This window comes from Letharia columbiana (genome assembly GCF_014066305.1).
Source record: "Letharia columbiana isolate WasteWater2 chromosome Unknown Sc0000006_s0, whole genome shotgun sequence".
NCBI lineage: Eukaryota > Fungi > Ascomycota > Lecanoromycetes > Lecanorales > Parmeliaceae > Letharia > Letharia columbiana.
The window spans coordinates 817899-841594 of NW_023501042.1; the positions used below are offsets into that span (position 1 = coordinate 817899).

The following is a 23696-nucleotide window of genomic DNA, read 5'->3' on the forward strand; positions in this document are numbered from 1 at the left end:
AAGCTAGTCGTACGCCCAGCGCTTTCCAAATTGATGGGGAAATTCAACTGTTCGGGTATCCTTACTGGCAGTACAAGTAGAGCCTCAACTGTCCAAGCCAACGTCCTCGACGAACCTCCAGTTCAGTTTTACGCCGCGCAGCCTCTCTTTTTCTGGCCCCGTGCTTTTCAGACAGAACGTCTCGACGCACCAAAGCCTCCGTTCCCTGGCTCCGCATCTGGTTCGATACCTTGCACATCCCGTCCTCTCGCAACAACACCATCTCCAGCAGTCGGCACAGCTGCTGGCCTTCGCAATCCACCGCAAGTCGGCGAATTAGCTCTGTCCACCTTTGGTGGCCCGGAACAAACGATCGTGCCTGGCGTTCCGGATACTACATGCGTCCTCGTTAGCATCCCTGGCTTTTGCAACCGTGCAGAGCAGAGTTTCGAAGAAGCAAGGCTGAGACGCTACGAGTTCTACCATGGCGAAAGCGAGCCACTAGTGACACCGAAATGGCCGGAAACCACCTTCGGCCATTCCAAGGCCCCCGCTCCCTACACCGTCGTTCGATCGCTGTTCATTGCCTCCAGGTCAGGACTTCTCTCCGCAGAGCAACGAGCGGAATATTGGGGAGGAGAGAGGAGGTTGGGAGGGGCAAACCCCGCGCAGTATGGATACTGCAGGTGCCAGCAGTGAAAAGGGGAGGGAGGGGGGGTGCTTTCAAACCAGCAAAGCCGAACGGAGATGACACGGCCAATGTAACGTCCGCTAGCAAGGACATTGGGGAGCATTACACGGCCACGCCATACCAACATTCTGGCTCCGGTCGATGATGCGGCGGAGAGGGGAGCGTGAGGGCGGCAGGAAGTCTACGCGACGGCGATGTTAGGGGACGCTATGCCGTGCAGAGATAGGTAGCATTGTTTACGGATGTTCCTGTACTGTCTATCCATGCTATCCAAATCCAAAACGCAGGAGCTGTTGAGAAGATCAGTAGGCATTGGCGACGCGTTGGAAATAGGAGCTATTTTGCGCGCGAAGGAGAAACTCGAGACTATTCGAGCATGCTGCTAGCTTTTCTTCCCGTAGGATAGCCACGTAACAGTATTAGGAAGTCGTGTCGGGAACCGATCTTTTCCACCCAGATGAGAAAAGTCAAGAGAGAGAGAGAGAAAGAGAGGATTTGGCGGTAAAGACCTCTCGGCCTAGGTTCTAGATAAAGGTGGAAGAAGCCAAGTAGGACACACCATCCCGGACAACCGAACAATGACCAAGCTGCGAGGGATTGATACCTGCCATTGCGGTGGTATGTTTGGATGCAGTGTCAAAGTAGCTGCATGTGGAATCAATCAATCATGCGAATCACTCACTCACTCACTCACTCACCTACAACAGATGCGTCGATTTTCCCCATCTTGAGAAATGAGCCTTCGGCAGCAGAGAAAGGGGTGTGAGTCACGTAACTTGCTCTTTTAGAATTTATCCCTAGGGTGGAATTTTGAGATTGAGGGAGTCTTGGATTGTGAGATGGTGGAATAGAAATTTTCTTCGTGATGCCAAGGAACCCCTATTTGACGCCCTTTTGAGGATGTCTTCCATTTGGGGCATCTGGGCACAGGCGATGTAAGTTGAGCTGGGACAGGGTGGTAGAAGAGATCTCTGTTCGGTAGTGTGATGGTCTGGAAGAGAACTGTTGGCACGGAATTCCGGCATAGGGTAACAGACTCAGCGTACCACTCTGAACGGCGGATTTCGGAGCCAAGAAATCTCTCAGAAGAAATTTTTTTATACAAATATATTGAGGGAATAAAATGAGTCAAAGAGGCCACTAGGATGGTATAAAAAGTAGGGAGAATGCCCACATGGATCTTCACACTTCCACATCTCCATACACTGTACGAAGTAAAGACAAACCGTATCAAGCGCCTTTCGGAACACTTATACACATCACTCATCGACCAGCTCAACAACATCACTTCTCTTCCGCCATCATGGCAGACTACATGACCCTCCACGCGTCTGCCTACCCTCCAGCCAGCTGGACTTTCCTCACATACCGTCAGTCCAAGCCCTCACGGACCTCCAACAATGAGCTCTGGACCGAGATGACCAGTCAATACGAGCTGTCCATGGCAAAGCGACAACGTATCTTCACCAGCAACTACCTTTCAAAAACCGCCACAGAAGAAAACGTACACAAGATGAGATCCGACGCCCTGAGATTACACCGCCAACGAATTGCGATCGCATTCGAGGACGCGGCAGATGTCGTGGACATCCTGCAAACCAGACACCGGTTCGTCAAGAATGTGGATGAGCTAGCGAAGAACCCCATGAAAACCATACCAGAAGAGGACGAGTCCGGTGCCACTCACTCCCGACGCCAGCCGACTGAGAAAGAGTTGCACGAAATCAAAGAAGCCATACTCAGAACGAAAAAGTACGAATCGCTACAAGGCACCGACAAGATCGAGAGGACTTTCAGGACGCGGCTCATGGAGATCTACTCCGCCTACCATACCTTCATCTGCACTCCTGTCGGCAAACACCCCCGCCCAAGATGGGCCCAGATCTGTCGCATGGACAATGAAGTCACCACTCATGTTGCCCGAGTTGCCCATGCCCAGCAGCAATTGACATCCGACGTCGCCCAGCTGAGAAAGTTTCTGCGTGAGCAGCTTTTCGATCAATACTGCTTGATGAGAGTTACCCCGATGGAGGAGAAGGACGAGACTTGGTTACAGTATGGAAAATGTCTCCTTTCGGGGCACGAAATCGAGTAAGGGCAAAAAAATCATTGACGAAGAAGACTGCTGAGAATCTTGACCTAGGTGATCGCGAAATCGGAGAGCGAATTGACGGCATGATCGATGCATCCGGGCTGAACCCAAGTTGGGTGATGGACCACATCGAGGACTACCATCTCGGAAACGACCACATTGGCAGATGGCAGCGTTACGTGAGGAGCTGCCGCTGGAAGGAACTCGCAGCAAAATTTACCAACGACATTCAGCAACTGGAGAAGATCAACAGGACCATCCACTCGAGCAACAGCAGGCGATGCAACATCATGTTCAACATCCAGAACACCACACGGCAAATTTTCGCACGGCTAGATGGAGCCCAAGACTTTGAACTGAGTGAAAAGGCATTGAAGATGGACGAGGGCTACGAGGGCACATCGGCCTCATCATCGACAAAGTCAACGGTCAGCTCGGATGATTCGAGAGATTTAGCAGAGCCATTGGAGGATGTGAGTCGTTGCAGGACAATTTGAGCGGTATGCATTCTTTACAAGAAGTCGAGATGCCAAAGACTGACGCCAGGACAGACGATATGGAGGTGGGTAGAGATGGGTTCAAAGGTCGACGTTTAGAAGTTGAGGATACAGGAGTTTTGATTTTGGCGAAGGAATTGTGGGATGGATGTTATTTTTGGGTCCCTCGGTCGGGCAAGCGGTTGTCAACTACGTCATCAACGTTTTATTGACGTGGAGCTCCGGACTTTTCGACATTGGTGACATGAGCTGTATTCTCTCGTATAGCTTTTACTTTCAATAAAGAAGTCATTCAGACTTCAAATAAAACACATCAACCATCTACTTGCCCAATACCTGCCTTCTGCAATCAACCATCCAATCTGGCACCCATCAATACCATTTATACTTCAACCATGACACGACTACGAATGACCCCAATTGTCACACGTATCACCACAATCCGTTCTTCCCCTCAATCATTCCTGGCACCAGCCTATGCCCAGCAACACCGTCTCTACGCTGGCGGTTCCTCCTACGGCGGTGGAGAAGGCGACCCAAAGGGCGAGAACCCATCAGACCAAGGCTCGAACCCCTCGGCCGACCTCGAGCACCCAGGCCCACCTCCTCCGTCAGTCGGTCAAGGCACAGGAGGTGGACCTACCAAAAAGGGAAGTGAAGGTCACAATACGCAGCAGAGTGACTCCGGTGGTCAGGCCAGTACGAGTGGGAGTGGAGGAGCAAGTGGAGGAGAGGGAGGCGGGCCACAACCAAAGATTCACAAGCATGATGCGCCTGAAGAGCATACTCACAGTGACGAGGTGAGAGCGCACAACGAGGATATGGAAAAGAGGCATGACCGTCCTAATGAGAAAAGCGTCGATAAGGAGGACAAAGTGGATAAGGGATTCTGGAGTGGTAAGTTGCTGGCTACGTTTTCTCCTGGACTCTGCTGACTGCTTGCAGGTCAAGGTGGTGCCGACAGGAATCCATGATGGAATGATGGGACGGGACACTTTGAGCTGAAGGGACATGGGCAAGCCTGCGAGGTGGAAGTGTACGATAGGAGACATACCAAGGGCGACGGGGAACACCCTTCTACCCTTCCTACTGCTCTACTGCTCCTACTGCTGCAGCATGTTCTGTTTGACAGGCAATGAAAGTCAAGGACGTATCTTCACTGCAATGCCCTCCATCAATACGGGGCAGCCAGGAAATAGAATGCTATGGTGATGACAAGCACTTATCTGCCTTTATGACCAGTCAACTTAGTAGCCCCAGTAACGAGTGTGGCTTGACTGAATCTCTTCGTGCTTGAGCCCCGAGAATTAGCTCTGAACATTGTGCCGCAACTTCTCGTAAAAGCAACAGTTTTTGCAGAAGGCCGAAACGCGCCAGGCCAACTGGTGAACGCGTGAGAAAGGGCGTGTGTTGTCATTTCGTGGCTGCCCGGCTACGTCATTACAAGGCTCCTTCGCGCTAACAGCTTTCCCCGTTTTTTGCTGGAAGTTTCTACTCCACAACACAGACCTCACTTCCTCATCAACCACTTCTGTAACTCATTGACAGCTTACCTCCTGCCGTGATCCCTTCTGACGAACCCTTCCATAGATTTATTGCAGTTGAGGCACATACATCAACCGTGATACGAGATGAAGATTTCCCTTTCCTCCGTCTTGCTGTTCGCGTTGGCAACAGAGTCAACTGTCGCAAGCAGTTGGTTCGGTGGTGCTACCACGGCAGGTTCGTACTCATTTCATTTCTGCTCCCCTGTTATCTAGTGTACCTCCCTCATCGAATACTGGTTCGGGAATGCTCTGCCATGACCAATTACGTCACAAGGATCTTCAGCTCCATCCTCACTCACTCCATCCATATACATTTCCATGCACATGTACGCGTGTCTTCTCACGAGCCAGTCTAATCCACCTCGTTAGCATATAACAAATGGCATGAAACCGAGCTGGAGCGTTGGCTCTCAGACCACGATGTCCCGTACCCTACACCCGCAAACCGCAAAGATCTCGAGAAACTTGTGAAGACCAATTGGAATGAAAAAGTTGCTACCCCGTATAAGGACTGGGATACTCCCCAGCTTCAGTCGTATCTCAAGTCCAAGGGAGCCGATAGCAAGAAAGCCGCAGACTCGAACAAGAACAGCTTGGTCAACTCGGTCAAGAGCTACTGGACGGATAGTGCGGACTCTGCCTCGGAATCCTATCATTCTGTGAAGGACTGGGTTTTCGATAGGTATTCCTCGATTCCTCACTACTCACATTCATTACTGACAACCATTACGCAGCTGGACCGACTCTCAGCTGAAATCTTTCCTCGACAAAAACGATATTCCGGCTCCTCAGCCTCGCAAGCGCGACACCATGATCGCAGCAGCTCGATCAAATTATGACTCAGTCGCAAAAAAGCTTGGACAATCCGTCCACTATCCTGGCGACTGGCTGTATGAGACGTGGTCCGAGTCTGACCTGAAAGAATTCCTCGATGAGCGTGGAGTGCCCGTACCTCAGCCGAGCACCCGTGACAAGCTCATTGCTTCGGTCCGCCGCAACTCACGCCTCGCTAGCACCAATCTCAAGGACACCGCTGCTTCCGCCTCGAAGTCTGCCCAAGCAGCCAAAGAGAGTTTGAGCGACGCCCTTCTCGACTCATGGAGCGACTCCCAGATCAAGGAGTGGGCCGACAAAAACGGTATCAAAGTGCCTCAAGGATCCAAGCGGAATGAACTTCTGGCGCTCGCACGCAAGCATCGCAGTGCCCTGACCGGTGATAACGCAGCTTCCTCAGTCTCAAGCGCTTTCGGGGCTGCAACGACCAAAGCCAACAACCAATTCGCTCAATCCACTGATGATGCCCAACTCAAGGGAGAGGACGCTTTCAACCAAGCCGTTGGTACCTGGAGTGACAGCCGGCTTAAGGCATTTCTTGATGCTCGGGGTGTACCCGTCCCTCAAGGCGGCAAGAAAGACGAGCTTATGAAGCAAGTCCGCCTCAACAAGCACAAGGCGTCAACTGGCTGGTCTGCATGGACATTTGACACTTGGACTGTCGATAACTTGAAGTAAGTCCTTTGGCGCGGCTATATGTTGTGAAACACGCTGATCTCTTTGTTTTGCTTTTTTTAGGAAATACCTGTCCTCTTCAAATGACAAAGCTGCGCAGAAGGCTGCGAACAAGGCTGGGGCGACTCGTGATGATCTCCTTAAGCAAGCCCAAGACAGTTATTCGAGCGCATCCAAATCAGGAGGCAGCAACTACGCCTCGGTCACTTCCTACCTTGCAGCATCTACGAATGCCGTGAAAGAAAACACGTTCGATACTTGGTCCGACTCTGACCTCAAGTCATATCTCGATTCATACGGTGTTAAAAACTATCAAGGTAGCAATACAAATGAACTCAAGGCTATGGCCCGTCGCAATGCTCAATACTTCCGCCACGGCACAAACACCCCTGGAGCCGGCATATTCGGCAGCCTACAAAACGGTGCTCAATGGGTTCTTGATCAACTCAAGATTGGAGCTGCTAGTGGCCGCAAAGAGGCTGAGTATCAAGGGCAAAAGGGAGCTGACCACGTGAAGGAAGCAGGAACGGCAGCCACTAACCGCGCTGGCGAAGCGGGTCAAAAGGCGTCGGACAAGGTCAAGGAGGAGTTGTAAGCGACGAAAAGGAATGGATAGGATCGCATGACGGCATTTCGATAAAGTCAAACAGCGGTCTGACACAGGTCGTAGTGACAGGAGGAAGAGGAGCCAAGCTGCGTTGTATCTACCTACTGCAGTCTCTTACAGACTTGCATGAATGAGATACCAGCTAGAGACCGATTGGTTCTTGTAAATTAAGTACAGCAAGGAAGTTGATCCCGTGCAAGCAGTTTTGAAGGGGGGGGGGAAGAATGATGCTGTATGATGATTGACTGACTCATTCATTCGACGCTCGATATCCTTGATTTTTGGGGTTGGCCTGCTAGTCTGTGCCGGCTTTGATCGGATTTGTTAGCATGGGAAATCTCATGCAAATCGTCATGCAAATCCCACACAAGGCCCATGCAGACTCGTCTTTCCTTAAGCCTACCGTAGTTCGTAAGATGGTAAGGTACCACCAGTACAGTAACTGTACTACGAGTGGCCGGCTGGGCATACCCAAACAAGTTCGCTTCAGATATGCAGCCACCACAGCTCTGGTGCTTCCGGACAAACTAAAGATAGCGCCCCCTGAAGCCCCAAAGGGTTGGGCCCTGAGAGGCTGAGCTTACCCTGGGGAGCTGCCCTGGAGAGTCCCTGGGTGGGCTAAGCGAGGAGATCTTCGATGCAGCAAAAAGATTAGTTCCTTCCTTGGCCGCGTGCTCGGACCTCATCAACTCAGGCGGAGACTTTTCATTAGTTGAGATATTGCTTTGGGCATATTTAGGCTTGCACTTGGGGCGGCCCTGGGTGGCCCCATGCTGAGTTCCAGGAAGAGAGGAGGGCGGTGGCCTGATCATGAGGACGGCTGTCGCGGCTGTGGCTCCCTTTTTCCTCTCTCTCTAGTCTCTCCCCTTTCTTATCCAGAGCAGAATTCAAGAGCTAGAGACTAGAGTGCAAGAGCTCAAGTCCGCCAAAGCTCAGGGGAGAAGAGAGCACGCGCTACAAGATGCTTGAAGCCCCGCTATTCGTCCAGGGCCCCCTGTTATCCTTGATCACTCATACCGGAGACACAACTTAGAAGATGGCGATGATGCATGAACTGATATCTCCGCTACTGCCTGCGGTGTGAAAAGCGAAATCCGGGGAAAGAAGCTTGTGGCACTATCGGTAGTGGACCTTCGAGCTGACTGCCTTCACCATTTGGCTTTGCTTCCGGTCTGGGGAAACGGACGGAACGAGTGCCGTCCACTTACTACCCATTGAGTAATTCCTACGGAAACAACCAGGAAGCTGAGCTGAGAGGTGGAGAGTGAAAAAGAGCAGAGAGGGGGGAGGTGTAAGAGGTGGGAGTGCAAGGTATATAACATCTCACCCGGCGGCTTTTTGTTTGCGTTCTTCCTGTTCAATTCCACAAACCTCTTCAATCTTTTCACCAACATGGGCTCTACTGCCGATTCCTCATACGACACCAAACACATCCACACCCCCAATGACAACGACAACAACCACACAAACGGTATCATCTCCAAACCTACCATCCTCCACCTCGGCGATCCGATCCTCTACAACCACACGCTCCACTCCCAGCTCTCCTCCAAATACAACATCATCAACCCCCCTCCCTCCTCCCTACAGCGCTCCGTCTTCAAACAACATCTCGAAGACAAAACATGGGGAGACTTCTCGGCGACGATACGGCCATTCTGGAATACGGGCGGGGAGATGGGGTTGTGGGATAGAGAATTGATTGAATTGCTGCCGACGAGCATGCAGGTGATGGCGAGTGCGGGGGCGGGGTTCGACTGGGTTGATACTGGGGTCCTGGCGGAATTCGGTATGTGCGTGTGCATTTATTTATGCACCGTGCTGACAGCTGCACGATTCCCGACTGCATGATCGTCAATGCAAGGCATCGATGCAAGGCCGGCGGGAGGTGCCTCCGACACCGAGGACCTCCGAAACATGCACATACTGTACTGAGAGTGGGAATTTGCTGATAGATGTTCTTTATGGATACAGGCATTCTCTACTGCAATGGGGCGCACGCCTCCACCGAATCCGTCGCCGACATGGCGCTTTACCACATCCTCTCCGTTTTCCGCCACATGACCTGGTCCTCCCTCGCCGCGCGATCGAGTTCTTCCGATGAATGGACCAAGGCGCACCAGCTGATCCCCTTTGAGTCTCACAATCCGCGAGGCCATACCCTCGGCATAATAGGCCTGGGTAACATCGGGCATGCGATTGCGAAAAAAGTCCGGGCCGCATTCGGCATGAAGATTATATACCATGATGTCATCCAGAAGAACGCGGACATGGAACGGGAAGCAGATGCCATCTTCTGCCCGTCCATGGAGGAGCTGCTCACGTTATCCGATTGCGTCTTGATAGCCACCCCGTACACGGGCCGCCCGCTCCTCCACGCACACACCCTCTCCCTCCTCCCCGCCGGCGCCCGCGTCGTCAACATAGCCCGCGGCGTCTGCATCGACGAAGACGCCCTCGCCGACGCCTTGGACAGCAAACACATCAGCGCGGCCGGACTGGACGTGCACGCGCACGAACCGCGGGTCAGCGAACGGTTGAGCAAGATGTTCAACGTCACATTGACGTCGCATACGGGCGGCGGGAGCGTGGAAACGGCGACGGCGTTCGAGAAACTGGTGATGCAGAACGTGGAGGCGGTGCTGGAAGGGCGGGAGGCGCTGACGGCGGTGAATCAGGGGTTGGTGGACAGATATCGGTTTTCGCGGGGCCAGAAGGAAACGAATGGGGTGCACGGACACGAGGAAGTGAATGGGACGAAAGCCGTAGCCGAGAGCCCGATGAGTACGGGTGGGAATGGGGGCGTGACGAATGGGGAAACGAGCAACGGAGTCATGGACGCCGGTGTTGGGAACGACAACGGGACCCCGAGCACGGCGGTCGGGAATACATGATACGGGGAAATTTTGGAATGTGAAACAAGAGAAAAAAATTGGGTTTTTTGTATGGCCCCGGTGATTTTTTGATCTTCAACTCTACGCGAAACGAGCGCGATACCTACATACATAAAGTTATATGGGTGGCTTCTGACTTTTTGGCGTGAAGTTTTTGGCGTTTTGGGGAGATACCTCTCGTGCCGCACCATACAATTTCTTTACCCATGTGTTTTTTTATTTTCCCGGCAACGGGCATTTCCTCAAGGGTAGCTAAAGTGTTCATAGCCAGTCCCTCCGCCTCAGCTGCTCGATCCTACTCCAAAACAATCAACGGCGGATACTCAAACCCCCTCCCCCTCCCTTTTTTTTTTTTTCTTTCGCACCGTACTAGTACCGCATCATACAGACGGAGCAAAAGAAAATCCACACCACCGACCCAGTCGGCGGGAACGCCGAGTTCCCCATCTCCAAATAGAGGATAGAGTCGAGTGGCCAAACCGTCACCTCGTACCAAACCAAACCAAACCAAACCAAAACCAAACCAAACCAAACCAAACCAAACCGAACCACCACAAACCAAACCAAACCCCTCTCCCTTCCCGCCCTTAGATCCCTACAACCGGTCCATCCGACCATGTGGTTCAACCCCTGCCCTGCCCTGCCCTGCCCTGCCCTGCCCTGCCCTGCCCTGCCCTGCCCTGCCCTGCCCTGCCCTGCCCTGCCCTGCCCTGCCCTGCCCTGCCCTGCCCTGCCCTGCCCTGCCCTGCCCTGGCCCTTCCCCCCCCCCCCCCCCCCCCCCCCCCCCCCCCCCCCCCCCCCCCCCCCCCCCCCCCCCCCCCCCCCCCCCCCCCCCCCCCCCCCCCCCCCCCCCCCCCCCCCCCCCCCCCCCCCCCACCAACACCCCCCCGCCACCCCCCCCCCCACCCAAACCCCCCAACCCAACCACCCCCCCCCCCCCCCCCCCCCCCCCCCCCCCCACCACCAACACCCAAGCCAACAAAAAAAAGAAAAAAAAAAGAAAATATAAAAAAGGAAAAAAGAAAAAAAAAAGGAGAAAACAAAAAACAAAAAATAAGAAAAAAAAAGAATAAAAAATGAAAAAAGAAAGAGAAAAAGGGAAAAAAAAGAAAAAAAGAAAAAATAAAAAAAAAATAAAAAAAAATGAAAGAAAATAGGGAAGAGGGGGGGGGGGGGGGAGGGGGGGGGGGGGGGGGGGGGAAGGGAAAAAGGGGGGGAAAGAGGGGGGAGGGGGGGAAAAAGGGGGGGGGGGGGGGGGGGGGGGGGGGGGGGGGGGGGGGGGGGGGGGGGGGGGGGGGGGGGGGGGGGGGGGGGGGGGGGGGGGGGGGGGGGGGGGGGGGGGGGGGGGGGGGGGGGGGGGGGGGGGGGGGGGGGGAAGGAGGGGGGGGGGGGGAAGGAAGGGAAAAGAAAAAGGGGGGAGAAAGGGGGGGGGAGGGAGGGGGGGGGGGGGGGGAGGGGGGAGAAAAGAGGAAAGGGGGGGGGGGGGGGGGGGGGGGGGGGGGGGGGGGGGGGGAAAGAGGGGGGGGAGAAGGGAAAAAGGGGGGGGGAAAGAAAAAAAAAAAAAAGGAGGAAAAAAAAAAAAAAAAAGAGAAAAAAAAAAAAAAAAAAAAAAAAAAAAAAAAAAAAAAAAAAAAAAAAAAAAAAAAAAAAAAAAAAAAAAAAAAAAAAAAAAAAAAAAAAAAAAAAAAAAAAAAAAAAAAAAAAAAAAAAAAAAAAAAAAAAAAATAAAAAAAAAAAAAAAAAAAAAAAAAAAAAAAAAAAAAAAAAAAAAAAAAAAAAAAAAAAAAAAAAAAAAAAAAAAAAATAAAAAAAAAAAAAAAAATAAAAAAAAAAAAAAAAAAAAAAATAAAAAAAAAAAAAAAAAAAAAAAAAAATAAAAAAAAAAAAAAAAAAAAAAAAAATAAAAAAAAAAAAAAAAAAAAAAAAAAAAAAAAAAAAAAAAAAATAAAAAAAAAAATAAATAACTTAATTAAAAAAAAAAAAAAAAAATTAAAAAAAAATAAAAAAAAAAAAAAAAAAAAAAAAAAAAAAAAAAAAAAAAAAAAAAAAAAAAAAAAAAAAAAAAAAAAAAAAAAAAAAAAAAAAAAAAAAAAAAAAAAAAAAAAAAAATTAATTTATTTTTTTTAAAAATTTAAAAAAAATAAAAAAAAAAAAAAAAAAAAAAAAAAAAAAAAAACGCATCACGCTATGGGTAATGTGTATCAGCGACCGGCCATGTTTCCTACACTATGCCTTTCAGAAAGCAAAGCCAACTCCAAGTGCTCCCTTTCCATTTCTGTTTGTAAGCCATGTTCACAACTCACGATGAGCAGCCTGCGTCGGCTCCTTGGCACCCTCCTGCACTTTTGACTCATCAAACCTCCACACGCCGCCCGTCTTTTCAGCTTCGATCTTCTCACCCGGTATGGGCTTTGCCAATTTCTCGAACAACGGATCTGGAGGCGACGATCGCTTGAAGAATCTCCTCTGCCATTCCCGCCCCTCAGCCTGCTCTTTTCTCCGCAATTCTCTTTGCGACATTTCGATCTTCGATTTCTCATTATGCACGACATCCATATCGCTCTTGATAATCCCTTCCGCGACTTTCTGCCACGCTCTGTTGGACTCGTATGGATCCTGCTGATCGATAGGGGGAACCTGCAGTGGTGTTGTTTTTGTGGTTTTGGCATTGTGTGTCTCAATCGGTTCGGCTTTCTTCAGGCCACTACCGCTACCAGCCTTGATGGTGAAGCTATCGGTCCATTGACCTTCGACGGTGTATAAGATCTCCTTCTCTTTACCTGTTGGGTAGAGGGTAGCCGTGAAGGAGTTCTTCTTGCCGGAAACCCAGCCTTTGCCAGAGTAATCGATCTTAGCCATGTAGCCGGAGGAAGAAGAGATGTAAGTGCAGTTGTTCAATTCGACGAATGGTTTGCCGTAGATGAGACCTTCGATGTGGAGGGCTGGGAGGGTGATGAGGTAGGTTTCGTTGTGGGATTTGAGGGTGTAGATGGCGTGACCGATTTGTTTGACGTGGATTGTCCGGGAAAATGACGCCTTTTGGGCGTTGTATCCTTGAAGCTGGAGAAACCGTATGTTAGGGGGTTCGGGTTGGTGGGACAAAGAAGGCATACCTGAACGCCGTGCTTGTCGTTCGTAATGCAGTAAGCTGTCACTGGTGGGTGATGACTTCAAGAGATATCAACAATCGGGTTCAATGCTGGCGCCCGGATACTGCCTACCTGACTTGCTCAGATACTAATTGCGTCGTCCCTGCAGCATCTTCCCACTTCCCGATGAACAGCTCTCCTAGGAACGGGTTCAGTGGCTTTTTTTCCGACCCAAACTTGTCATTTCTACTGCTGTACGATTGCTTCAATGTACTGAGGAACCACTTCAATACTAGCAGGGCTCGCTTCGCAGGGTCTTGCTCCAAAGCTGGCGCAACGAAAATGGATGGATGTTCAGTCCAGTACGCTGAGAACTCTGTGAGGGATGTGGTGCCTAAGATGAACGGAGGAGCTGTCATAGATGAGAGGTCGCCATTGAAAGATGCTATCGACTGGACGTGCAGTCAGCGAGTCTGCGAGGCATCGTTTCGTTGGGGGATTACGTACCTTCAGAAACGTAGACCACGAGCCTTTGTTCTGAGGCGCAACGCCATCACCTTCACCTTTGGAAGAGCTAGACATGGTATATGACAGGGATAACGAATGGCTGAGGGTGAGTTGAAAGAAACAGGAGTCGGTTTGAGAGATGAGAGTGAATAGAATAAAGCAACGGTCAAGAGCCAAGGAGGGGCAAACACACGCGGCAGGCGCAGCGCTTGTGCGTCACCGAGGGGCGAGGGGAACTTGTAGCAAAGTCAACCATGACAGCTTTCATTGCTATGCATTTCTGAGTATCCACCAGAATAGGCAGGCGACTACGGTTTCAGATTCGAATCTCGAGACAGTTCTGATACAAGCCATCCGCTAAGGTATAGAGAAGCAGTATCTGCTCGTCCTCAATTGACCCCAATCGACTTAATCCCTCCATTTTCTCTTGATTCGGCCTCTGTTTCATCGCCTCGGTCGATGTCTTGCTGCCTCGGAATTATGTTCTTTCTAACCATCTATATCTCTCTTTCCTAATGCTGCCCGTTTTCCTGCCGTGTTCCTTCTAAGACAACACCCCTGGCGTTGAATCGAGTTTCCTCGGGGGACATAATTGCCTATCTTGAGTACAAGCTTGAATTTGATTGTTCATACGACCTTCTACGAGATATAACACGACGTATCGAGAACATACGGAGTATTGTTCAATGTATTAGACAAACTCGAACTTAGAAGTCGAAAGCGCGATCCATTGTAGCAGATTGCATTCGCGAGAATGGCATCAAAGCCAACCTCTCTTCTAGCATCAGAACGGAAAACGACCTTCCATCTGACATTCTACGCACGCTTGATAAAGGGAACAGTCATGCGTAACGTCAGCCGAGAAAAGCCAAGAAATCAAAGTTCAAAAGCAATCGTGTCAAATTCGAACGACCCAAAGAACAAAGAACCTCAGAAAGGTCAACCCATACAGGAATACCTTCGGAAATAGATAACCCTCTGCAATGTCAAAGTTCTGCCTGTCAACACTTTCCACAGGAGCTACATCTGATCAGCTAGATACTCTTCGAGTCGGTAGACTCGTATGGTGGATGTTCAAAACTGCCCACTGGTTGATCCGCGAAGGTGCCACTGTTGAGAACCGCTTGCATTTTTGGGAAGCAGCCTGGATAATACAGAAGGAGGATCGTAGAAGACGGAAAGGCAGCATGAAAGCTGATGTGTACAGAGTAGCCGAGACAGCGGCCATTGGACAGGAAAGACGGAGGGGTATCCCAAATTCGAGAAGCATTGAGATGTACTGTGGGGCAAGTCCAGTGGTCAAGTAGTTAGAGCATCATCATGAGTTAGAAGCCATCGCTCGGAAACAATGCCTCCTGTTGTTTGTGTGACTTACCATCGGTACACTAGCAGCACACATTTCATTAACTAATCGCAAAGGATGATTAGGACGCTGCATTTAGTAGGAGGTGAACCGGACACGCTCTACGTCGCTAGATATCTGATCAGGAACGGAGGATGAAGACTGGAAAAGGCGATGCTGACTCCAGATCCTGAAAGATCTCATGTTTGAGGTAGAGAGGGAAGAATGAAGACAGATTGGATGCTAAAATTTCATACCACGCCCAGAGGAACTGCAGGAGTGAGAAGGTCAGTTTGTGGGATACCGCAGCAATCATGACCGTCTGGTTTACCAGCCAATGGTGTTGGTGGTGTCGCTTGGGCTGTATTGAGGACCAACCTTTTTTTCGCCATGATTTTGCTTGACTTTTTTTTGACAGAAAAAGCTCATAGGGCACTGAAGGGGCGAAGTCTATGAACAATCTTCCCTCAACAACAGTACTCAAACTCAAAGTGACCTAAGTCTTAACGTCGGGCTCTTCCCGGTTCACGTATTCCTTTAGCTTCAACAGGTTGACGGCGAGTTGTATGTTATCCTTCAGGTAGTCCTGCGCGTCCAACTTGAACTTGGATGAGTCGCCCTCATGTCTCTCAACGTATAGTCGAATGGTGGCACCACTGCTGCCCGTTCCTGACAACCTGACAACAATTCTACTGCCATCGTCAAACTTGACGAAGATGCCCTGGTTCTTGCTGACACTGCCATCCAGATCAGTGTACGAGAAGTCATCAGCCTCAAGCACTTTGCGTCCTTGGATGGTCGACCCAACGAATTCAGACTTCTTCGTAGTGATGAGCTCAGTCAGATTCGCAACGACCTTGTTTGCTCCGTCACTGTCAACGCCCTCATAATCGTAGCGGGTGAAGAACGTCCGGCCATAGATACCCCAAAACTCGTGTTGGATGGAGGCGATGCTAGGTGTCTCGCCAGGCTTCTCCTTTGCAACACCAGCGATAATGTTCAACCAGGCAACGACAGCCCACAGACCATCCTTCTCACGAATGTGGTTGCTCCCTGTGCCGAAACTTTCTTCACCGCAAATCGACATCTTCTTGGTGTCGAACAAATTACAAAAGAATTTCCATCCAGTTGGGACTTCGTAGTTCTGCAAACCTTGTTTCTTGGCCACAAGATCGATGGCTCCGGATGTGGGCATACTCCGAGCAAGACCGTAGACTCCTTGCTTTTGAAAGTAAGGAATCAGCTTGGCATAGTGAGCAATGATGGCCAAGCTGTCTCCAGGAGATACAAAGGCGTTGGCACCATAGATCATGTTGCGGTCGCCGTCTCCATCGCTAGCCGCGCCGAATTGGATGTTGTGCTTGTCAACAGCCTCTACTAGAGAGTGGGCATAGACTAGATTGGGATCTGGGTGACCACCACCGAAGTCTGGGGAGGGTATGCAGTTTTGGGTGCTGCTGCTGGGTAGTCCTAGCTCCTTCTCAAAGATTGCAATACCATAAGGCCCAGTCACACCGTTCAAAGCGTCGAAGAGAGTCTTGAAGTCTTTGTGGCTTTCCAGGAATGACTTGATGAGAGGGAAGTCGAAGATATCCTTCAGCATCTCCACATAGTCGGCTGTTGAATCGATGATCTCGACCTCCAGAGGTCCGTATGTCTTGGTTCCGATCTTCGATATGTCAACAGTGGGGATATCGGCGATCTTGTATTCGGTGAGGGATTTGGAGGTAGCGAAGATCTTGTTTGTGACAGATTCGGGTGCCGGGGCACCGTTTGTCAGATTGTACTTGATGCCGAAGTCAGCCTTGGGTCCTGTGCAACATGTTAGCCGGTGCTTCGCTGGAGGTCGAAAATAAGAGAGTGGAGGACGTACCGCCAGGGTTGTGACTGGCGGTGAGCAGGATTCCACCAGTAGCCTTTCGCTTCCTGATAACATGGCTGGCGGCAGGCGTGCTCAGTATGCCATCTTGTCCGACCAGAATCTTCTTGACTCCATATGCAGCACCAATCTTAGCAATCAATTGAACCACCTCTGGGTTGTAAAATCTTCCATCCCCCCCCAATGACGAGGAAGCTGCCTTCTACGCCCTCGGGGATTGAGAGGAGGATACTGGTGACGAAAGCCTCGCTGTAATGGGGTTGTTGGAAGACAGTAACCTTCTTCCGAAGGCCTGACCTATAAAGACGTTAGCTTTTATGGGAATTGGACCAGCGAGCTTCGGAGACGGTGTGTTTGTTGTTGATGTTGTGAGAGGCGACTTACGTTCCAGGCTTCTGGTCAGTGAAGGGCTTCAACGAAACTGTCTGAACACTCATTGTGATGGATAGTGTAGCTGTAGTGACTTGCGGTCGGTTGTAGGGTTATGAGAGGTTTCAATGCGCGTGCAATGGATATCGAAAAAGAGGTCTGTAAATTTGTTGAAGTGGGGCGGAAACTTGAAAGCGCGCGGTGGGGCGGTTGGCCGCAGTAGCTTTTGGCCAACGAAGACCGATAGAAGCCACCACCTGAAAAAGGATCAATATCACCAGGAATACGTCAATCTTTGCTCTATTCGGCCGTATATATGCGCTGTGATAATGGTCACCTCACGAAACATTTCTCGCGATAGTACTTGGCTTCCTCGATGCTTTCCAAAATGTCTTCTCTGGCCTGATGGAGAAGTTTCTTGGAAGGCACATCCAGTAAGACTGCCTCGGGAGCCCATCTCCTCGCAGCCTCTTTCAGACTACTGACATCCAATATCCGGTAGCTTAGATAGTCCGTGATCCTATTGTAGGGAGGCTTGTTGAGGAATGCCTTGTCACAATGTACGCTGTTACCAGCTAGCAAGCCTCTGCGTCCTTCGGGGACATATTTCTTGACGTATTCGAGTAGACCCTCCGCTGCCTGTTCCTTGGTCGTAGTGGATGCAACGCAAGCTGCTGTCAAGCCTGACGCTCCATGTATTTTGGTGCACCACTCGCCCATTCGATCTAGAGTAGACTTGTCGTGATGTATGATTGCCTCCCAGCCTTGCTCGTCCTGAAGCTTCAGCTGAGCATCTGTGATGAAGCATGCTATGGACATGATTGTCTCTTTCTCCGGGTCCAATCCGGTCATCTCGCAGTCAATAAATATCAAAGGATCATTAGAACGCATCCTAGCCATTTTTCGCTGTGTCGCTGGACTCGAGCACCACGCTAGATTTTTTGGTAGAAGTGCAGACTTTAAGAAGGAAGAGATCATTGTATTCTCCGCAAAGTGCAAACGCGTGAGAAATGTTTCGGCGCGGATCCGCCGGGAAAACCTCGCTGGAAGAGAGTGAGATCTACAGAAGGAAAGAACGAGCCCCTGAGTACTTTCTACAAATTATCTCAGAAATTGGACCCCAAAAAAGGACAATAATCATGGTGTAGATACCGCGAATGAGTTGATTGCTCGGTATTTTACATTGTGGACAATGGCTCTGGTTAACGGTCATTCCGGCGGCAGTATCCCTCCAGACTTGATCCAAGAAAGTCGGCCATTGAGCTTCCTCATCATTGGCGCTGGCTCTCGAGGCAATGCATATGCCACTGCTATATCGGAGAATCACACCATCAATGGCTACGTTGGCGCCATAGCAGAGCCCATTACCGGCAAGAGGCATTCGTTCTGGCGAAAGTACGTCTCTGGAAGAAAAGAGCCAAGACCTGGTGAGGTTTTCGAAACCTGGCAGGAATTTCTAGATTTCGAACTGGACAGACGAAACAGAAAGGAGAAGAGCGAGCCTGTGCTGGAAGGTGTCGATGGTGTTTTTGTCTGTGTACTGGATGAGATGCACGCCGAGATTATCACTACTCTCGCACCTTTGCATCTACATATCATGAGCGAGAAACCATTGGCAACTACTCTGCAGGACTGCTTGAGAATATATCGTTCTCTGAAGCCTCCAGGGGGTGAGCCTGACCGAGCTATCTTTTCAATCGGCCATGTTCTACGTTACAGTCCTCACAATATGCTACTTCGGCAATTGCTGTTGGAAGATGAAGTGATTGGAGACGTCCTGTCAATCGAACACACCGAGCCCGTGGGCTATTGGCACTTTTCTCATTCTTACGTCAGGTGAGAATGTGTCTAAGCAAGACAAGCTATGACTGACGAGAAGACAGAGGCAATTGGCGCAAAGAGTCAATGGGTCCTTCTCTACTTACCAAATCGTGCCATGACATCGATCTGCTACTCTGGTTGCTCTGCTCGCCACCAGCGTCATCGACAAACCCGCCCCATCTTCCCTCCAGCGTATCTTCCTCAGGCTCTCTGTTGTACTTCAAAAGGTCACGGAAGCCTGCTTTGGCGGGGAATGCCACCAATTGTCTGTCGTGTCCTGCTGAACCTGAGTGCTTGTATAGCGCCAAGAAGATCTACGTACAAGATCGCTTGGCGAAAGGCATAGCTGGATGGCCCGTCAACATTGTTGCTCCTGAAATCGAAGACTTGATGGGACAAGGCGAGAAAGGCACTGCCATGAGGATGCTGGAAGCGGAGTTAGCAAGAGACTACGACACTAGCACGCCACAGTCTGAAATCGATGGAAAACGATGGTTTGGCCGCTGCGTCTGGGAAGCCGACAACAGTGTCTGCGATGACCAGGTGGTGACTATGACCTGGGAAGAGACTCCACTCCCTTTGAATGGAAGTAAAGGAATCGAGTCCCGCCTCAGAGGGAGAGGCGCAAAAGTTGCAACGTTCCATATGGTAGCCTCGACCGAGAAACAGTGCGAGAGAAGAGGTCGAATCTATGGGACCAAAGGAGAAATTGAGTACGACAGCAAGGCCATCCGAGTCTACGATTTCGCTTCCGAACATGCTCAAATTCATCACCCTCATCAGCCGGGCGGAGGGCATGGTGGAGGCGATGCAGGACTTGTGCAGCAATTTGTAAAAGCGTGTGAGGCCGTACGCACGCAGGAGATGAATGTGGCTGAAGCTCAACGAGTGCATATTGGATGCACGTTGGACGATGTGATCAGAAGCCATGCTATGGTCTTTGCAGCCGAGGAAGCTCGTAACGGGAAGAAAGTCGTTGACTGGGCTGAGTGGTGGGTGGCTAATGTAGAAGAGACCATGGACGAAATGGGCGAGAAGAACCTTGATCCGGATATTGGATCATCGACTTGACCCAAAGCCGCGCATCGACTGTCCTCAAGAAAAAGGACATGCTGGCCTGCTTTCGGCACACTCTTCTAGGAGATGAAGCTGATTACTAGGACAAACACTCCCATCATTATGGAGCACTCTTGCATCCATATCAAGGAAGAGCAATGGTGGATAAACCAAGGTGCATAAATGACTTTCCCACCGCTGCATACCAAGATTGGCTTCGCTACAGCTGCATCGCTCGTAAAAGCACGCTGACCCGGATATCGATTTGGTGCTTGCTTGCTCTCGGCTGCTGAACCAAAGTCCTTGGTTTGCATCTTTTCCCGAGTCAAAGTCCATAGTGGGCTAGATGCGCTTGGGAAGAAAGCAGGAGGAGCATGACCAGAAGCAGGAAGAAGACTGAAACTCGTTCTAGGAAGAGTTTCAGATGTCCTTGAGGCCCCGTATGGGTGAGTTGCTCCATGGAAAGCCAATCGTTCTTGCCTGATGAGTTATGACTCTTTCGTTCTTGCATCTGGCGCCAAGGGTTCCGCCAAAAAGGGATTAGCGCCACTACAGCTTGGGACCAATCAACGCGTGTGTCTACCTGCCCCAGATTTTACGCGCCAAAGTCACTCGCAACGCTCCAATTCACCGGGCGTCAAGGTGACACCAAAATCACGAAACCTTCGCGACCTTCTGAAAGACCCGGAAATCCTCTGTTCCTCTATATTTGGCCGGCGCCTGGCTATTTGAAAAACTTCTAAACTGGGATAGCGCTTCGCGCTGGTAACTTCTGAGCTATGCCCAATGCTACCTCCTAAAGTTCTAATACGTCAACTGAGGCCTGTATTTTGGCCCAACTGGCAACCCGTACGATGGCGGGGCTACACCAAGGGTCGTCCGCGAGACGCGGTACCCTAGAAATAGCTTGAGACCGAACCCGCCCCGTACTTACTATACTGACGGCGTGACGCGCGACATCGTACTGTCTTGACAGAATGCCATGTTTCAACGGCCATGATGGCCTTGTTGTCTGCCCTAGTAGTCCGCCCAAACCAGTGATGTTACGTTTCAGATCTGTAACATCAGTATGTTGATTCTTGAAGCTTGCTGATATGTTTCATCTCCAATGGTGTAATGGAGAGCGTTCGTCGAGGATAAGTATCGCCCTCAAGTCCTCTCCATCTCCTATCACTTTTTTCCTTCTCCAGAGTTACGAAGCCTCCGACGAAACGTCTCTCAGTTCCTTCTCAACGAATCTCTTAATTTTCATTCTTTCTGTTTCCTACTGCTTCATCATAGACGAGACATCGGAGCCGGTCTCCACTAATACACAGCGCAAGATATACCAGCCTATACTATCACGCATCGCGTAAGCAGTCTGCTGCCCTCTTGGAAACAAAGTCCAACAGTACTCCAAATCTGGAAGCCATGCCTTCTCTCAAACCATACCAATATCGTCCTGCTACGCCCGACCAAGGCGAACACTCGGGGCATAGCCGCAACTCATCAGCGGGAAATTTTTCTATTTGGTCTTCGCCTGGGTCACCGAAGAGTCGAGCAACAACACCAAGCAGTTCTCCAATTATAATCCCGTGCGGGCCCACCCTGCTCCCAAAAATCCGCACTCGGGATCAAGGCCTTGATCAAGATGTCTCTAGCGGCAAAACACATCGCCGAGCTTTTTCTACGAATTGTAATCCGCCAAACCAACCACGACCATCTAGGCCAGGTTTTCAGCGAAGCACGACCAGCCCGCCGCAATGTTCTTCTTCACTTACTCCAGTCTCGAACACTTCGACAGTGGACACCTGGGCGGAGAACTCTGTGATCAGCTCTCCCGCACCCTTTTCTTCATCCTATGTTGGCAGATCCTTCGGCCATGTCAGATCCACTTCCACCCCTGCCGTGGATGTTGCTTCTCTGCGACGGTACGGCAATCCGAATTACCGCACTCGTCCCGTCTACCTCACCCAACCATCTCAGTGTCCTAACGCTGTGCTGCCAATTTTGCCAGATTTTGCTTCTTCTGAGTTTGTATGTCCCTGTACCGACCGAGTATCGTGATCTCACTCCCGAGCTCTGCCTCGATGGGCCGACAACGACCGTTATGGAGTACTTGACAGGACCAAACCCAGCAGTCGATCTGGTTGATAAGGTCTCCACAAGCATTGGCCACCATATGCATTGCTGGTGGGACATCCGAAATCTGGTAGATTGGGAAGACTTCAGCCTCGACACCATCGTGGCTATTCCTGATTTCTCTTACAGCGAAGAAAGCTCCGGCCTTCTCAACGTTCCCATTCCAGCTGCGGCGCTCCCGAAACCACATGGCAGTCAGTCAATAGTCCAACCCTCCAACGAACGCGGCCTTCAAGACGTCATTACCACATTCTACGCCGCCAAAATCAACGCTGCCCTCAAGACCTGCCAAGGCCACCAACATTACATCACCATGGTCCCGCAGCGCAACAGAGAAGATGGCCCATTCTATGTTTCTGCCTACGCCAACGATGAGACCCACGCGCTCGGCCGTGGCCGTGTCGTCGGCCTCGTCAAGACGTACGAGGTCTGGAACAGCAGCATGAGCAAGGAAAAGAACAGCAAGCAAACGCTCTACCTCGCCGGCCTCTCCCATCTGCACCGCCTGCTGCGCGAAAGCAACACCCGCTACGGCTTCATCATGACGGAAATCGAACTCGTCTGCGTGCGCATGGGCACCGAAGAAGGCAAAGCCCTACTTCGGCTACCTCGAACTCGCGCCGCCCGTCCGCCTGAGCGAGCAGACGGGCCTGACGGCCTGCCTGGCGCTGTGGTACCTCCACATGCTGGCCGGGGACGCCCCGTTGGAGGGCCAGCGCGGCTACCGGATCGACGTCGGCCCGCCGGGTCCGCCGCCCGGCAGCAGCGGTCTGCTGTCGAGGCAGCACGTGCGGAAGCCGGGGCCCGAGGGACGGGACGGGTGGATGCAGCGCGTCCAGGAGGGCGAGAAGAGGTCGGCGAGGCGGACCCGGGGCTGGGTCTTCCCCGAGGAACCCTTCTCGATCAAGGAGAGACAGGCGATGAAGGCCGGGAGGTAAGGAGGCGGTTTTCCGGGGGAAGGGTCCCGGGCTCGGCTGGTCCGGGCTTGGGGTCCGATCCGGTGGTTGATCCACCGGTCTACGATTCAATTAATCTTTGTTTGTTTGTTTGTTTGCTTGCTTGCATGCATAGCGATGGAGTTTGCATGGATGCCATACCCATGGGTTTGGAGCATTCACTTGGGGGCGTCGGGGCATGGATGTGTCCTCGGTCACGCATTCCATGTGGCGTGAACCTCGCTGGAAACGCGATTTCATTTACCTATCCATTCAACCTTTTACCGTGCATATCATCGCTTCATGCCTTTTATCTCCGTATCGAGCATTTGCACAGGATTGGAGCATTTGTCGGAGTATGATATTAGCCGTATTTACATTCTGTCGAAGTGTTGGACATTCGCAAACTAAACCTCAAAATCTTGTTCGGGTGCAACGCCAAATCACCGAGTGATGGGTGATGTGTCACAGGAAAACTGAAATTTTCGCAGGATCAATGGTCGTCGAGCTATGTACGGACATGTGGCGAATATATACATATGTACGCCATTTGCAAAAATAATTTGACCTCTGACACTCCCTCTCTTTTGTACATTACGTGTACCCGAAGTCTTCAATCTCTTGCCTTTTCCAGCTAATCAGGACAAAAGCCTTTTCATTACGAAAGCGCCCAGCTCTTCTACCCGCTGCACGCTCCATATGTCACAAAATGCCAGGCAGCAACCACAGCCACGCATCTTCGCCGTCCACAAAGACATCGA

At 50.9% G+C, this 23696-nt stretch overlaps 14 protein-coding genes across 14 annotated transcripts; 10 read left to right on the forward strand and 4 right to left on the reverse strand.

Moving 5' to 3' along the window:
• Positions 1–33: 33 nt before the first annotated feature.
• HO173_002931 (uncharacterized protein) lies at positions 34–678 on the forward strand (the record flags this gene model as incomplete). Its single annotated transcript, XM_037304862.1, has 1 exon — positions 34–678. One exon carries the CDS (start codon positions 34–36, stop codon positions 676–678), a length of 645 nt encoding a protein of 214 aa, XP_037168355.1.
• A 1166-nt stretch (positions 679–1844) lies between these two features.
• HO173_002932 (uncharacterized protein) lies at positions 1845–2765 on the forward strand (the record flags this gene model as incomplete). Its single annotated transcript, XM_037304863.1, has 1 exon — positions 1845–2765. One exon carries the CDS (start codon positions 1845–1847, stop codon positions 2763–2765), a length of 921 nt encoding a protein of 306 aa, XP_037168356.1.
• An 80-nt stretch (positions 2766–2845) lies between these two features.
• HO173_002933 (uncharacterized protein) lies at positions 2846–3259 on the forward strand (the record flags this gene model as incomplete). Its single annotated transcript, XM_037304864.1, has 1 exon — positions 2846–3259. The coding sequence occupies one exon, from the start codon at positions 2846–2848 to the stop codon at positions 3257–3259; it is 414 nt and encodes a 137-aa protein (XP_037168357.1).
• A 395-nt stretch (positions 3260–3654) lies between these two features.
• On the forward strand, positions 3655–4233 carry HO173_002934 (uncharacterized protein; the record flags this gene model as incomplete). The annotated part of the gene is made up of 2 exons (XM_037304865.1): positions 3655–4156; positions 4205–4233. The coding sequence occupies 2 exons, from the start codon at positions 3655–3657 to the stop codon at positions 4231–4233; spliced, it is 531 nt and encodes a 176-aa protein (XP_037168358.1).
• Positions 4234–4890: 657 nt separating this feature from the next.
• Positions 4891–6910, forward strand: HO173_002935 (uncharacterized protein; the record flags this gene model as incomplete). Its single annotated transcript, XM_037304866.1, has 4 exons — positions 4891–4981; positions 5176–5488; positions 5541–6314; positions 6379–6910. The coding sequence occupies 4 exons, from the start codon at positions 4891–4893 to the stop codon at positions 6908–6910; spliced, it is 1710 nt and encodes a 569-aa protein (XP_037168359.1).
• A 1404-nt stretch (positions 6911–8314) lies between these two features.
• On the forward strand, positions 8315–9816 carry HO173_002936 (uncharacterized protein; the record flags this gene model as incomplete). Its single annotated transcript, XM_037304867.1, has 2 exons — positions 8315–8711; positions 8897–9816. 2 exons carry the CDS (start codon positions 8315–8317, stop codon positions 9814–9816), a joined length of 1317 nt encoding a protein of 438 aa, XP_037168360.1.
• A 2292-nt stretch (positions 9817–12108) lies between these two features.
• Positions 12109–13487, reverse strand: HO173_002937 (uncharacterized protein; the record flags this gene model as incomplete). Its single annotated transcript, XM_037304868.1, has 4 exons — positions 12109–12876; positions 12930–12984; positions 13038–13357; positions 13413–13487. 4 exons carry the CDS (start codon positions 13485–13487, stop codon positions 12109–12111), a joined length of 1218 nt encoding a protein of 405 aa, XP_037168361.1.
• Positions 13488–14166: 679 nt separating this feature from the next.
• HO173_002938 (uncharacterized protein) lies at positions 14167–14382 on the forward strand (the record flags this gene model as incomplete). The annotated part of the gene is made up of 1 exon (XM_037304869.1): positions 14167–14382. The coding sequence occupies one exon, from the start codon at positions 14167–14169 to the stop codon at positions 14380–14382; it is 216 nt and encodes a 71-aa protein (XP_037168362.1).
• A 13-nt stretch (positions 14383–14395) lies between these two features.
• Positions 14396–14719, forward strand: HO173_002939 (uncharacterized protein; the record flags this gene model as incomplete). The annotated part of the gene is made up of 1 exon (XM_037304870.1): positions 14396–14719. The coding sequence occupies one exon, from the start codon at positions 14396–14398 to the stop codon at positions 14717–14719; it is 324 nt and encodes a 107-aa protein (XP_037168363.1).
• A 531-nt stretch (positions 14720–15250) lies between these two features.
• On the reverse strand, positions 15251–16690 carry HO173_002940 (uncharacterized protein; the record flags this gene model as incomplete). Its single annotated transcript, XM_037304871.1, has 1 exon — positions 15251–16690. The coding sequence occupies one exon, from the start codon at positions 16688–16690 to the stop codon at positions 15251–15253; it is 1440 nt and encodes a 479-aa protein (XP_037168364.1).
• Positions 16691–16764: 74 nt separating this feature from the next.
• Positions 16765–17070, reverse strand: HO173_002941 (uncharacterized protein; the record flags this gene model as incomplete). Its single annotated transcript, XM_037304872.1, has 2 exons — positions 16765–16930; positions 17018–17070. 2 exons carry the CDS (start codon positions 17068–17070, stop codon positions 16765–16767), a joined length of 219 nt encoding a protein of 72 aa, XP_037168365.1.
• A 265-nt stretch (positions 17071–17335) lies between these two features.
• On the reverse strand, positions 17336–17854 carry HO173_002942 (uncharacterized protein; the record flags this gene model as incomplete). The annotated part of the gene is made up of 1 exon (XM_037304873.1): positions 17336–17854. The coding sequence occupies one exon, from the start codon at positions 17852–17854 to the stop codon at positions 17336–17338; it is 519 nt and encodes a 172-aa protein (XP_037168366.1).
• A 340-nt stretch (positions 17855–18194) lies between these two features.
• HO173_002943 (uncharacterized protein) lies at positions 18195–19894 on the forward strand (the record flags this gene model as incomplete). Its single annotated transcript, XM_037304874.1, has 2 exons — positions 18195–18838; positions 18886–19894. The coding sequence occupies 2 exons, from the start codon at positions 18195–18197 to the stop codon at positions 19892–19894; spliced, it is 1653 nt and encodes a 550-aa protein (XP_037168367.1).
• Positions 19895–21719: 1825 nt separating this feature from the next.
• Positions 21720–23297, forward strand: HO173_002944 (uncharacterized protein; the record flags this gene model as incomplete). Its single annotated transcript, XM_037304875.1, has 1 exon — positions 21720–23297. One exon carries the CDS (start codon positions 21720–21722, stop codon positions 23295–23297), a length of 1578 nt encoding a protein of 525 aa, XP_037168368.1.
• Between the last annotated feature and the right edge of the window lie 399 nt (positions 23298–23696).